A 14,034-nucleotide genomic window follows, 5' to 3' on the forward strand; every position below is an offset into this window, starting at 1 on the left:
GAAAGCTGCCTCATCTGTGCCCCCAAGCATCCCGCTGTCCCTGCGGGTGGGGTCGGGGCAGGGATCGCAGTGATCGTGGAGGTGGGTCCTGCTCCAGGGGTTATGTTCATGCTTTAGGGATCACAGGGATGGATCCTGCTCCAGGGGTCACGTTCATCCTCTAGGGATCACAGGGATGGATCCTGCTCCAGGGGTCACGTTCATTCCCTGCAGTCCCGTGGCTGGCACGGGAGCCTGGAAGGGCAGTGGAAGATAGTGCTGGATTTTACTGTAAATAAAGAAAATGGGCTGACCTGTGTCCTTAAAAAGTACCATTTGCACCAACTGGTTTGCCTCCTTTTCCCGGGCCATTATTTCAGTTTTTATAATAAAACCAAATGACAGATTCTTATACAACAGCTGTGCCCACACCTCGTGTCCACCTTTCCCTGAGGGGAGCGCGGGGATCCCTTGGAGCTGGAGCACCAAGTCCTGGAGTCCTGCAGTGGTGCTGGTCTGAGGGTCGGGGAGGGAACATGGCCCTGAGGGGAGCGGGGCTGTTGCAAAATGTGAAATATGTCAAGAGTATCTGAAGTCAGGATGTTCTTTTATGTGAGATCTTTGTACACTTTCAACCTAATAATCAAGAAAGACTGCATGTGATCGGCAGGCAGCAGGAGCATCCCAGGACATAACAAGTAACAACCCTCAAGGATGTATTAAAACAAGATGTTGATGTGTGTCTATGTATACATTGTTAACCTGGCAAAATCCTCCAGGTCCATGTATCCTATAGCTGACCTATGTTCATTATAATACTGAAAATCATAGGTCAAAAAGACCCTGCCCAGGTGAAGACACATCCCCTGAGCATGTAAAGAGGTTACTTGGGGTTATGTGACTTGCATGGAAATTAATACTAAATCGTCGGAGTGTATTTAAAAAGTTACTAACTGAATTTCTCTGTATAAATAATGGCGCCAAAAGTCTGGTGTTTGTGGAACACGCCGACCACGGGGGCTTGCACAGCTCTGGAATAAATAAATGTGTCTGTTGAGTCGTGTCGTTGTTGGCTTGTTGCACAGCGGGGAAACGAACTTGGTTTTGTGGGATGAGGGGCTGAAGGGAGCGGAGTGTGCGGGGAGCGGGGGACGCGCTCAGGGGAGGCGGGGCTGAGAGGCCGATGCAGGGCGAAGCGGGCTGTGAGGGGGAGCGCGGCGCTGTGAGGAGAGCGCGGCTGTGAGGGAGCGCGGTCTTGAGGGCGGCCAATGATGGCAGCGGGCCTTTGTTGAAGCAGAAGCGGGCTGTGAAGGTGAGCGGGCACTGTGAAGGGAGCGGGGCTGTGAAGCGGAGCGGGCTGTGAGGGGCGTGCCTATGAGCGGGAGCGGGCGGGGAGGGGAGCGGGGCCTGTGAGGGGCGGCCATGAGGGGAAGCGGCTGTGAGGGCAGCGCGGAGCTGCCGGGCCGTGATGCGCGGCCTCACACGGCGGCCGGGCCCGTCCCGCTGCTGCCCCGCGAAAGAGGCGGTGACGGGGCGGGCGGCGCCCCGACTGTGCTGGCAGCGGCGGGTGGCCGTCGGCCGGGATGGTCGGGGCGACGGTGGGAGGTATGGAGGAGATGGAGGGATGGAGGGGATGGAGGAGCGGGGCGGCGGGTGACCGACCCCCGCGGAGCGTTGCTGCGGCTACGACGCGCACTTCCACTCGGACTCTTCTGGACATCGCCAAGCCGCGAGCAGTGATGGTGCGGCTGGCCGGCCCACCGAGAACCTTCCTGCAGCAACCTGCGGCAGGCAAGTAGAGGTGAGCGGGCGGCCCGCAGGGCTCGGGGTGCGGGTGGGTACCCCCGAGCCACTGGCTCGTCCCCCTCCGCTCCCGCCCTAGCGCATCAGTGTTGGGGCGCGCCCCGGTCGGCGCCGGCGCGGGCAGGCCATCAGCCTCAGCCCTGGGTCTCTCTTTGCAGGACGATGAGCTGAAGTTAACCCTGAAGCGGCTGGTGGAGGGGACTGGGAGCCACCCGCGAGGCCGCCCGCCCTGGCTTCAGCCTGGCCCTGGCGCAGGTCAGTGTTTCCCAGCGCTCTGCAGCCCCCGGTCAGTTCCTGGGGTCCCCTCTGCCAGCTCTGCGTGCTCATGGCAGGGGAAGGCTCTCATAACAGAAAACTGGTTTTAAATGGTCCTAGTCCGCTCTAGGAACAACGCACTTATAAAGTTATGAACTATACCGGTAGCATATTCATTCCACAGAATTCTGTCCTGCTTCAAGAGCCATCCCCAATTTGCAAACTTTGACCAGGTTTTCAAATATGCTGCATTTAGTGCTACTGTGATTTCTTAAAACTGACTTGCTTTTGGCTGTTTGTGTGGGAGATCTGAGAAGAGAACCCTTTAACAAACATTTCAGAGTTTGATTTTTTTCCTCCGTGCTGATGGAGTCTTTAACATGGCAAAGAGTCCCAGGAGTTGGGGTCACCAGTGAGATCTGACCTCAGCTAAGAAGAATTTCTGACCTGAGAAGTTCATAAAGCAGAAAAACCTGTGTTCTTCCCATTTCAATCAGGGCCTTGCCCATGCCAAAAAGTTTCATTGCTTCTGTTACAGGATCTGGCAGTTGCAATAAAATGTGCTCATTATTCATCTGTCATGTCATGTCCAGGGAAACAAACAAGCAAAAAATTAATATCAGCAGGTATATTTGTGTCTGCACAGAATCACAGAGTGGCTTGGGTTAGAAGGGACCTTAAAGCCCCATCCAACCTGGCCCTGAACACTTCCAGGGATGGGGCAGCCACAGATTCTCTGAGCAGCCTGTGCCAGGGCCTCACCACCCTCCCAAGGAAGAATTCCTTCCCAATATCCCATCTATCCCTGCCCTCTGGCAGTGGGAAGGCATTCCCCCTTGTCCTGTCCCTTCAGGCCCTTGTCCCCAGTCCCTCTCCAGCTCTCCTGGAGCCCCTTTAGTCACTGGAAGGGGCTCTCAGGTCTCCCTGAAGCCTTCTCCAGGTGAACCCCCCCAGCTCTCCCAGTCTAGTTCCTGTTCTGACACATCTTTACTGATCTGGTTGTCTCTATTCTGGCCCAAGAAAGCAGCACATCTACTGCTATGCTGAACAACTGTTCAGCTCTGTTTTAGCTGAACCCAATAAAACTTCACGAAATGGAAGAGTTGCAAAATGAGCTATTCCATCTCTCTCCTCAGGTTTTACAGACTTTTGAGGAAATTCCACTGTGCAGTGTCCTGGAACAGATAAAAGAAAAACACAATCTGGAAAAAGTGAAAAAGGTGAGTCAGCTCATGGCATTTGCCAACTGCTGCTTCAAACTAATTGTTTTCTATTCTTTGAAGTCTTGGTGTATGCTGTAGTTTTGGAGTTCTTGGTAAAGCAATCGACTCTAATGAAATAACAGAAATATTTGTGAAAACTGTGGGTTGATGACATTGTCATTTGGCCCGGTTTTAGCTGAGATTTGCTTGTGAGATGAAAAGGTAATCTAGGACAGTTCTTAAATACTGTGCAGGGAGTTGCTTTTCAGTGTCTTCCCTCCCTATGGCAGAGCTGTAGCTGGATGCGAAATCTAACTGAAGGGTTTTTCTAATCCCTTTTCTGTTTGTTTTTTTTTTTCTTTTCAGAAACTTGTGAGAAATGCTGCTTTTGGGAACTTTTTTGGAGTTATGGCTCTGTTCCAGTCTGGGCGGCTTGTGAAGGTAGCACTGCTGCTGGGGGTGTCAGTTCTGGTTCTGGGGGTGTCAGTTCTGATTCTGGGGGTGTCAGTTCTGCTGCTGGGGGTGTCAGGTCTGGTTCTGGGGCTGTCTGGGGTGGAAAGAGGATCCACAGAGAAAGGGTCATTGGCTCATCGATGCAACAGGACTTGAAGCATCGAGTTCAGTTCTTTTCTGTTGCACTAGTCATGGACTTTTTGTGCCTTTTAAATGTCTGTTCCTGACTAGAATGTAGGAACTGTGTCAAGTAGTACAGGAGGTTCCTACCTCTCCTGGAAAGAAGGGATCTGTTGTTTACCAGAAAACACCAATTTGGAAAAGGATGAGTGGCCTACCAGGAAACAATTGTTTATGTTTTTATTACAAGTAGGCATAAGCATCTCAGGAGTGGATTATTACCTGAGCCTTCAGCTTAATCTCTGGGGTACACATCCTCTGTTTTTGGCTTATCTTTCCTTCCTAGGACCGGAAGGCTCTGCTGGAGAGCATCCAGCTTCTCCAGCAGCTGACAAACCACCAAACACATCTCCGAGACCTCCCACGCAAAACTCTCATCGACATCACCTCTGAGGTACAGGCACAGCACGGGGTGGGTGGGAGGAGGGAGGGCTTGGCTTGGGGGTTGGCTTTTCCCTTAGTTTGTTCACAGCTGGAAGTTAAAAGGGATGTGGGAGCTGTCTCCTGTACTGCTTATGAGCAGAGGCTTGTATTCTGGGAAGGATGCTCTGGTTTAGCTTGGTCTGATTTCATGGACAAACCCATAGCCTGTTTTTTCCCATTTACTTGCTGGGATATTACATCAGACCATCTGCTCTTTTGAAAGTTGAAAGCTCTGATCAACAGACTTTGTTTTTATGCACCAAGCCTGAGCCTAAGCTTGAATTTTGAGCTTTTTGGAGAGAAATGATGTTGTGACAGGGAGTAAAGGAGCTCTGAAGATACAGTAAAAGAAAGAGTTTGTTTATTTCCATCTTTCAAGTGGATATTGTTTGTAGATATGAAGACTCCCAGTGTTAAATCAAAACAGAGCTTCCTCCTGTGTGGGTTGCATGGCTGTACAGGCAGGAGCAGTCAGACAGCAGGAGAACAATTGCAGCTGGAGTCAGGTGACCAGAATTGCTGTCTGATGACAACATATTGTCCTACTCCCCGTGGTTAAGCACCTGAGACTGTCTGGCACTGCTGGACACAACCGTTATTTATTTTTGGTTGTGTCACCATGAAGACTTTCTGAAGTTTCCAGAACACTGCAAGCTCTTAGTAAAACGCCCTGCAATGCAGATACTGCACTGCAAATTGGTGAAATACCCTCAGATGTTCTCATATGCTCTCACCCTCATTCCTGTCTAGGTTCCTGAAAGTGTGTTTGAGGAGGTCCTGTTTGACATCTTGCAAGGTGACCTCTCTTCAGCCTTCACATCTCCAGAGAACCTGCACCTTTTGCTTGTGGGCATGAGGAAGTTCCCCAGTGTGCTGAAACCTAAAAAGCTGAAGAAGCTGTTTGGCTCACCTACAGTTGTAAATGAGGAGAATATTCCCAGGTAAATTCTTAAATAAGGAGCAATAAATCCAACACTCTTGTCCTCTTGGCCAGCAGTGAGAGAAATGTGACTCTGATTCTGATACCTGCCTGTATTTGCCACTGCAGGTGCTGTTAAGGGCTAGGTGTTAACTGTTACGCCAGTTCCTAAATTATGGCTTTGTCATTTCTCCCAGGAGACACAGCCTGCAGTGCTCAGAAAATGTTCTGTGTCCTTCAGCAGGATGAATTTGGCCTTCAGCAATTCCCCTTCCGGGCCAGATCTCTCACATTATTTTGTTTCTTCTCCTAGACTTGTAGAGCTTCTGAAAAGTGCTGCCAAGTCTGAGAAGGAGGACAAGAAATTGCCCGGTGTAGTGTTTGATTTGCTGCAAGTTGCACTGAAGGAAGGTGCCTTTGAGCTCTTCTGGAATGAAGCTGTGGAGAACGGGCTGTTGAAGGAGAAACCAGGACCCGTGAGGTTTGTTTAACATACCCTGTTTGTTGTTTGCTGTATTACCCTTCTCTTTCTCGACCCAGAATTTTTGGCTGCCCTAGCACTCCCTCTCTGTCTTAGCCCTGTGTGTGGATTTGCTGCTGTGCCTCAGCCTGAGGGGATCTGCTTTGTTCCCCCCCAGTTACATGTGCTACCGGTTGCTGGGCAGTGCTCTCCCCGTGCTGTCCCTGGAGCAGCTGCAGGTGGTTCTCAAAGGGAAGGTGATGCTGCACTATGGAGAACATGTGATAGCAACTCAGGTGGGTCTTCTGAATGTGCTTGTGCTCAAGCTTGTCCTGAGCAGGAGTCGTCTCTTCCCCCCTCCTAGTTTCACATCATCCTGGATAAAAAAAAAGGTTTATGTCGTTTTAGACCTCGGACTCTTACTAAAAGCAAGGTTATTGGATGACCACTGGTTGCAGTGGACTGAATATAATTGCAATATAATTGTAATTGTTTAATTGTAAGTTCCTACTTTAGGGGTTTGGAAGCTGTTCAGCACTGCCCCACCTGCTTTCATTGCTGCTGCTGAGAAAGCTCTAGTGATGGAGGGAGCAGAGGAAGGGCAGCCCTCAGCATATTGACAGTGTCAGATGTCATCCTTTAGCAGTCCCTTTGATTTTCTGTGTCCAGAAGCTCCTTTTTGTCTGTCATTGTGCTGGGGGTTGCACGAACGTTTGAAGGCAAAGACAAAAAGGGACAACTCGTGCTTTTGTTTGTTAGTGCTTGTTTCCATAAGCACAGCTGAATTTAAGCACAACATTGATTTGGAATTGGATTTTGGAGCTCCTCTTCCTTCTTCCCTCCTGGGAAGCCAGGAAACAACACAGCCCTGCTATAAAGGGAGGAAGAATAAAAGGGGAATATTGATAAAACCAGGCTTTAGCTCAACTTTTTGCAGTAACATAATCCCAAACCTCCTCTGTGGGCCCCAACATCATTGCTGTCACTTGGGAGAAACAGGACTGTGCAGTCTTTCTCTTCTGGTACCAAAGCAGCAACAGATGTGTGGGTTTGCTCTGAAAGTAATGGTTATCATGATGCCTCCCTGCATGGCCCGTGTTTCTCCACTGACTTACTCGTTTTCCTGCTTCTTGCTTTTTATTCTCGTTGCACAGTGAATTAAGACTCTGTTCTTCTATCAAAAAAATACATTAATTCCTGTCTGAAACGTGCAAATCCCCTGAGGACAGTGATTGACTGAGTGGAAGGAGAAACTCCTATTATTTTTGATGATGAGAAAATAGAAACTATCTTGGTTTGAATTTGGTTCTGGTTTTGTGGGTTTGTTTTGTTTTGTTCCTTGACAGGAGTTGTTTATTTCGGAATGCGAATACTGTTACCTTGTACTTCCTTATGGGATTCTGGTGGTTGCTGGAGATGGAACTAGACAAAGCTTGAGCCTGATGTTTACTGATAGTTATCCTCATGATTCCACTTTATCAACAGGGGAGCAAACCTACTTGTTTTGCTGTTGTTGAGAGGTGATTGATGAACCCCCTGTTGTGAGCTATTAGCCTGTTTACAACGTCTCTCCTGGAGTTTTTCTCCCAGTTTTCCTATTGATGCACAGGTATTGAGTTCTCCAGCAGTGGAATCAGGAGCTTATTAAGCTGTGTGCTCTGTGAGATTTCTTGCAGGGGTATTTATGTTAGAATTGGATGGATTTGTAGTTAATTACAAATTTATAGCCATATTTTTGCTCCCACCAGGTCACTGTATTGGATGTGACACTAGACCAAACAAGTTGTTTTAGTAATTTACTAAAGATGGGTTGCAATTTTTAGTGAAATCACCTCTTTGAGGTTTCTCCAGTCATGCATTTAGATTTTTTTTCAGAACAAATAGTGGGATTCAACACTGTGGGCTGTGAAAGACCATAAGGGAATGGGGGGTGTGGTGAGATGGGCCGTGTCCTGGTGATCTGCATGCTGCTGGACAGTGTTCCAAGGCCAGCAGCCTGCCAGCTTTGTGCCTTGTGAGTCAGTGCAGGACTGAAGGTAGGACTTAGCACAAAACAGCCACACCTCAGAATATGGTTTTTAGGTTAAACATGTCAACTCCCCCTCGTTTCAGAGTTCCTCAACACTTCTGAGGCACCAGGGAGAGGAGGTGGCATTTGTTCTACCCCCTGTAGGTCAGCAGGCTCCAGGGCTGCTGGATAAGACCAGAACTGATGGTGGGGAATTTCCACATCTAAGGAAAGTCCAAGGCAGATGATGTGAGAAACACCCTGGACTTTCACCCAAAATAAGAGCTGGTCCAGCCCACTGAAGCTTTGCTGTTTTGGAAGGTGCAAATTAAAGGGCTGGGGTTGGTACATGACAGGAATCTGTGGTTGCTCACAGTGATTGCTCCTTTGAGAGGAAGACCATGAACTGGAACTGATGGCCTACTGTAAGCCTTAGGACAAATGTGCAGGCATGTGACTTTAATTTACTTACTGCTACCAAATTCTTTAAAGTGATTTACGAGGGAGGTGTCCAAGGCCAGGTTGGACAGGGCTTGGAGCAGCCTGGTCTAGTGGAAAGTCTCCCTGCCCATGGCAGTGGGTGGAATGAGATGAGTTTAAGGTCCCTTCAAACCCAGACCATTCTGTGATTCTGTGATACGTCCTTACAGAGCCATTCAGGCTGAGTGTGAAGTTCCTAACCTGCTTGTTTGACTGTGTTTTTCAGCTTCCACAGGGATTTAAGTTTGCTGCAGAGATGGAAGGCTACATAGATAAATTCCTGAGTGACTGCGATGACCCGGAGAGGCAGCTGGCTGTGATGATGGGCTTCTCTACCCTTACCCAGCAGGGGAAGCCAGTGTGGCTGAGTGCTTCCAGGGTAGTCAGACACCTGCAGGCAGTGGCCTTGCAAAAATATGTCAGCTGGCTCAAAGACATGTTCCTCAGGCCAGACTTGGACTGTTGTTTAGACTTCTCAAGTAACCGGCAAAAACAGAACCGGGAAAACGCAGCCGGGTGAGTGTGTGGGTGATGCACCTCCCTCCCTCTGCTCTGTGGTGACAGCAGTGCCTGTGTGAAGTCTGGCTTGGACAGACAGTGTTTGCTGGTTCCCTTGCCCTGAGTTGACAATTAGTGGTTATTTCCTCTGTCCCAGAGGGTTTAGCCCCAGCATCTGACTCTTTTGCTGGGATTCGATTCTGCAAATAGCAAACACAGTGAGAACCAGCCAGCCTGACCAAAGCAGGCTGGATCACCACAAGAGCCTTTCCTCTTCTTTTTCTAGCCCTGACAACTGCCTTGGCAAAGATGTCCAGTAGCTTCCTCTTTCACTGCAGCTTCTCAGGTCTTTGTAGAAACTGTGCCTCTCTTTTATCTGTGAATTTAAACTGGCCTGAGTGCCAGTGTGTCTGTGTGTTACCTGTGTGCCTATAACCTCACTCCACTGACTGCTGCAGTTCTTGAAGAACTTTTTGCTCACCTGCAGTTCCTCAGTGGGTAAATAGACTGGTTTTTTGCATAGTAAAAAGCAAACTTGGGAAGATTATATCTCCTGTAGTACCTGTTGCTCTCGTACTACATAATTGGCCATCTTTAGTGTAAAGCCTCTAAATATCTGAAAATCACCTCTTGCTGTAGTGGATTGTGTGGTTTGTGTTTATTTTGGGATAGTTTTCAAACTACTGATTGTGTCCCCTCCCTTATTCCAAGAGCACAACACAAGATTGCTCGATTGAGAAGGTGGATCATGCACAGGCTGGTGAACATCACTGAAAGTGCAACGAACAAAGAAGAGAGCCTTGTGATGGACATTGCCAGGTGAGAGTGGTTTAAAGACACATGTGCTTGGGATAATTCTGTTCAGCTTGACAGCAGTATTCCAAGTAATGACACCACCAATCCCCATGACACCAAGCAAATTCAGTAGTGGAAATACTCCATAACATAAACCACTTTTGGCTGGGTTTTGTTTTCAAAATACCTTCTGCAAACTTGGAGTAAACTGTGTCATAAGTAGTTGGCACTTAAAATTACTTTAGTCCCATTTAAGTAAATTTTCCATTCCTACTTGCCTAAGCTGCTTGAAGATATTACTTGTAATATCAGGTCTTAATAAGTATTTATCTGTCATTTAGAATGTCTTGGAGAATATGACCCAAATCTGACTATCTGAGTATTGTGTGGCCTCAAGTGCTGGTGCTTCACTTTTGTGAAGTCCTAAGTATTTTTCTCTCTTCTCTCCCCTGTGTACCTCGAGGAAAGGGTCTTATTGTAAATAGTGGCTTTTTTCACCATTTGGACTCCCTTGAATAAGATTATGGTGAATATGTGGCACTGTTTGGTTTGCACACTGGGTCTGGTGTTGCCTTGTGATGACCAAACTGGGTCTTCATTTTGTTCCTGTCTCTGTCTATTCCAGGTTTTGCTTCTTCCATGCCTTCTTTGTTGCTAAGAAAAAGACTTCCCAGATAGGTGAGGCAAGTGTCCTTCCATCAGAGCCCCTGGATGAACGGGATCATACAGAGACAGAAAACTACTTCTTTGGGTAAGGATTTGCTTGTGTGCTTTATGCCTGCAAATTTCTCTTTTTTTTCCTGAGCATAAGATCAGCCTGTGAATGGCCAGGCAAAAGGTTTGGAATTGTAAGCTGCTACTGGAGCATTTCTTTGACTCCAACAGCCAGGAATGGCTTTTTTTAAGGAGGTCCTGGATGGATTTTTCAAAGATCCATGTTTTGTTCATGGCAAGCCTGCTGAGTATCTGTGTGGTGATCAGTGGAGCTGAGCTCAGACTACTTTTCCCCATAAGATTTCCATGGCCTTTGTTGCAAGCTGGAAGGAGAAGGAGCCCAGAGAGGTGGTGGGGTTATGCTGGTGAATGTTGGCTTTCTGTCTGTTCTGTGTGTGAGCTGCTGATGGCTCCACAGTCCTCCCCGTACTAAGGGAGATGGAATTGGTAATAATAGATGTTTTTAGCTGGGAGGGAAAGCAGAGGACATGGTGAGACACAGCATGGGAAAGAGCTGACAATAATAGTCAGTGTCCTTGGGGGCAGCAGGTGTGCTTGGGACCACCAAGACCAGGAGCTTTGCACTGCTGAGCTTGGATACATGGGGAGGTTGAAACTTGACCCTGTGAATCTGGGCTGCAGTGAGTGACCAGAGCTCTGGGATGAGAGTGCTGTGCTAGTGGGCATTATTTTGGAAAGTGGGAGAAGGCTGTCTGGTTCCTGTGGCAGTAACATGCTGGCTGTTCTAATTTGCAGGTTACTTCAGACTTTGAACACCCTGCCTGTTTTGGGGGATACAGCAAAGGCTGCAGCCCTGAGGGAGAAGCACGTCCATGGTGTGACTGCAGATGGGAAGCTGTGGATCTTTCTCCTGGTTGAGTATGCCAACAAGCTGCTCTCCAGTGAGCATGTCAAAGCTGTGAAACCTTTTACCAAGGAACAGAGGGATATCTGGGAGAGGTGAGAGGCTTTGGAGGCTGGGTGTAGGTTTGGTGATGTGAGCAAGGTGGAAAAGCCCTAGTCTTGGTCTCTCTTTGGGCCAGTAAAAGAGAGATTGTTTTCTCTCATCCTCTCCTGTTCTGGCTGCTGTAGCAGAGCCATTTCACAGGCAGTGGCAGTTCTTTTTCTTTCCTTTGAGTATCCTGCACCAGTGGCTGGGTTTCAGAAGGCCTTTCTGTTTCTCATCACCACATTCCTTTCTTCCTGTTCCTTCTGTGTGTTAACTATGTGATAATCATGTCCTTTTTTATTTTTGCTTGTAGTCCCTCTCCAAACACGATTGTAACTCTGCTTAGCTTTTCTCCTAATAATGACTGTACAAACTTCTCAGTGACTCTTTTCTGAGGTTCATTTTCCATGAAGCCTTGGCTCTGGTATTAGGAATCAAGCCTGTGCCCAAGTGCAGTTTTTTATAAGCCACACTCAGTAAGATACTATTGTTGGGTTAAGGTTGTGTGCTGTAAGTATGTCCAGTTTCAATAAATTAAATATTAAGTACTCAAAACAGTACTACATGTCATGTTTTTAGTCTGAGTATAAGAGAAGATTTGCTCTTGTAATTGTGAGAAACTCAAGAGAGCTTTCTTTCTTCAGAACACTTCAGTCTGTGAAGAATCTGCAGAAGAAGGAAAATAAGTCAGACAGTGCCAAAGTTGGTGCTTTCCAGCAGCTTCTGCTTTCGATGGCCATTCATCTTTTCAAGGTAAGACCTCTGAAGAATATTTCTGTGGTATAAAATGGAGGGTGATGGTTGGGCTTTCTGAACACTGAGCTGGAGGGTTTCTCTGTGTTTTTTTACAGCCTCTGGCTTCTGTAAATGGGCAACTGGCAGCTATTAAACTGTGATTCTTATACTGACTGTGGACATGTAGGGGGCAAAGCTTGACCTGAGCATTAGTTTTGCCCTTGATTTGTTGCTGAGTGGAGCAATTTTTACTTGATTTCATGTTTTCTTCTGCAGAACGGTTGTAGTGGCTGGTTGTAATATCTGTACCTATTTAGGGTGGTCCTTAGATTTGGAGTAAATTCCCTCTGTTGCTGGTGGTAGTGGGGAATTCTGAGAGTGTTTATTGTCTGCTTGTGATCAAACAGAATCAGCCTGAAACAGTGGATGTTCTGAGCGACCTCCTGAACTGCACAGAGAGAGCCTTCAGCAAAGAAACCAAGAAGAAGAAGACTGGTGAGTCTTTCCTGCAAGAAAGAAAGGGAGTGGGATTGTTAGTGGTCTGTGAAAAGGCAGAAGATGGCAGTTCTGCATTAGTGATTCTGACTGCATTTGTTCTGGCTTGATGCACGTACCCCCAGGAGAATCCCCTCTCCTTCGTTGTGTTTCCTTGCCTTTCTGAGTCTCTTGCTCCTCTCTGTCTGCACCCTCACTGGGTTGTGTTCCTGTGTGTTCTGGCAGGGATTGCTGAGCTCCACAGCTGGCCCTTGTTCAGATGAGCAGTGTCCAAGGTAGTTCTTGTTCTGTTCTGGCCAAGAACTTGACCAAAGTGGGCTCTCCTAATCCCTGGCAGGCCTGAAACATGATTATTTCACAGCTCAAGCTCTGGGCAAACTAAATGTGTCCTCTGTGTAGATACAACCTATTTGCTGATTGAGGCTGGTCCTTGTTTAGGGCCTCCAGAACCCCTAGGTTGGGACTTGACCAGGAAAGAACTTAGCTCGGTCTTTTGACTTCCTCTCTTGACTGTGGTGTTGTTCTCCTGAATTCTGTCTAAATCAATTTGAGGGTACTGTAAAAATAAAAGCTCTGATTTTATGGTGGCTTGATTGTTTTTAGATCAGGATTCCCAAACTTCTGGACTAGTGGACAAGTTTCAAGTGCCATCGCTTTTCATGGGCTGCTGTGGCTCCTGATTTCATTGGAAACACTATATATTTTGCTGACTAGCTGCTGATTGCTTTAATGTGACTAAATAGGTGTCACACAGCTTGCAGAACTGCTAATCTATGTAATGGTTTAACAAATTGTAGGTTTTGTTGCTTTGCAGTGACCAGAAGACCATTTCAACCATGTTTCTCCCTCTGGTTTGTAGTCTTCTGGTCTGTGTTGCTGAGTGGTTACTTTTAAGAGTCAGCTAGAAGAACAATCTTTTTTTCTTCGGTGAATTTTTCTGTAGTTCCTTACTGATGTGCCAGAGCCCCTTCCTGTCATTGTGTGTTTGTTCCTGTGCAGACAACTCGGAGCCGGGATGGGTTGAGGTGATGGTGGAAATCCTTCTCTCCCTCCTTGCCCAGCCCAGCCTACTCTTAAGGCGGATTTCCAGGAGTGTTTTTGTGTGGATTTGCCCAAATCTGACCAAGAGAGGCTTGCAACTGATCCTGGATGTAAGTGAGGCACTAATAGGGCATTGTACTATTTGTCTGTCTTGTCCCTAACAGATGTACAAGCATGTCTCTGTTTTGGCATTGATTGTCTACTTGATTTAGAAAATGTCTGACAGCATTTGCTACTGAATTCAAAAATACCTTAGAGACAGTTTTTGGGTTTTCTTTGTTCCATTGTGGGTTTTTTATGGGAGCCTGAGATCTGTGTTCTTTGGTGGTTTTAGGCTGAAGAAATTCCTGGGTCAGTTTATATAACTAGATTTTATATGTGAGTATAAATGGTAACAACCCTTTTCTAGGAAGGTTAATCTTAGAGGTGCTAAAAATAAGTGACACTAAAAGTCTGAATTGGTCATATCACTGATCAAGGTGGGGTTTTCTGGGAGAGTAATAATGTGGATGGCAAAGAGGGGCTGTCAGGTACTTTATGTGATATTAACCTAATACTTCATTTGTAACAAACCAAGATGTGCAATGTCACCAGCCCTCTTCAGTTTTCTCCACCTTTTTTGTAACTTATAGAAAGAACTTGGCA

At 47.2% G+C, this 14,034-nt stretch overlaps 1 protein-coding gene across 1 annotated transcript in view; it reads left to right on the plus strand.

Moving 5' to 3' along the window:
* Window positions 1-1,401: 1,401 nt before the first annotated feature.
* The window catches only part of MYBBP1A (MYB binding protein 1a), a 56,100-nt gene continuing 43,467 nt past the window's right edge, over window positions 1,402-14,034 (plus strand). The window contains 16 exon segments of the mRNA XM_029961250.1: window positions 1,402-1,584; window positions 1,941-1,979; window positions 1,981-2,037; window positions 3,174-3,257; window positions 3,606-3,680; window positions 4,159-4,266; window positions 5,046-5,236; window positions 5,528-5,695; window positions 5,853-5,970; window positions 8,389-8,678; window positions 9,372-9,479; window positions 10,081-10,206; window positions 10,926-11,129; window positions 11,763-11,871; window positions 12,261-12,348; window positions 13,348-13,499. Of these exon segments, the coding sequence (XP_029817110.1) occupies window positions 1,402-1,584; window positions 1,941-1,979; window positions 1,981-2,037; window positions 3,174-3,257; window positions 3,606-3,680; window positions 4,159-4,266; window positions 5,046-5,236; window positions 5,528-5,695; window positions 5,853-5,970; window positions 8,389-8,678; window positions 9,372-9,479; window positions 10,081-10,206; window positions 10,926-11,129; window positions 11,763-11,871; window positions 12,261-12,348; window positions 13,348-13,499 (2,100 nt within the window).

Source organism: Manacus vitellinus, unplaced genomic scaffold (assembly GCF_001715985.3).
Source record: "Manacus vitellinus isolate BGI_N305 unplaced genomic scaffold, ASM171598v3 scaffold_32_pilon, whole genome shotgun sequence".
Classification (NCBI taxonomy): domain Eukaryota; kingdom Metazoa; phylum Chordata; class Aves; order Passeriformes; family Pipridae; genus Manacus; species Manacus vitellinus.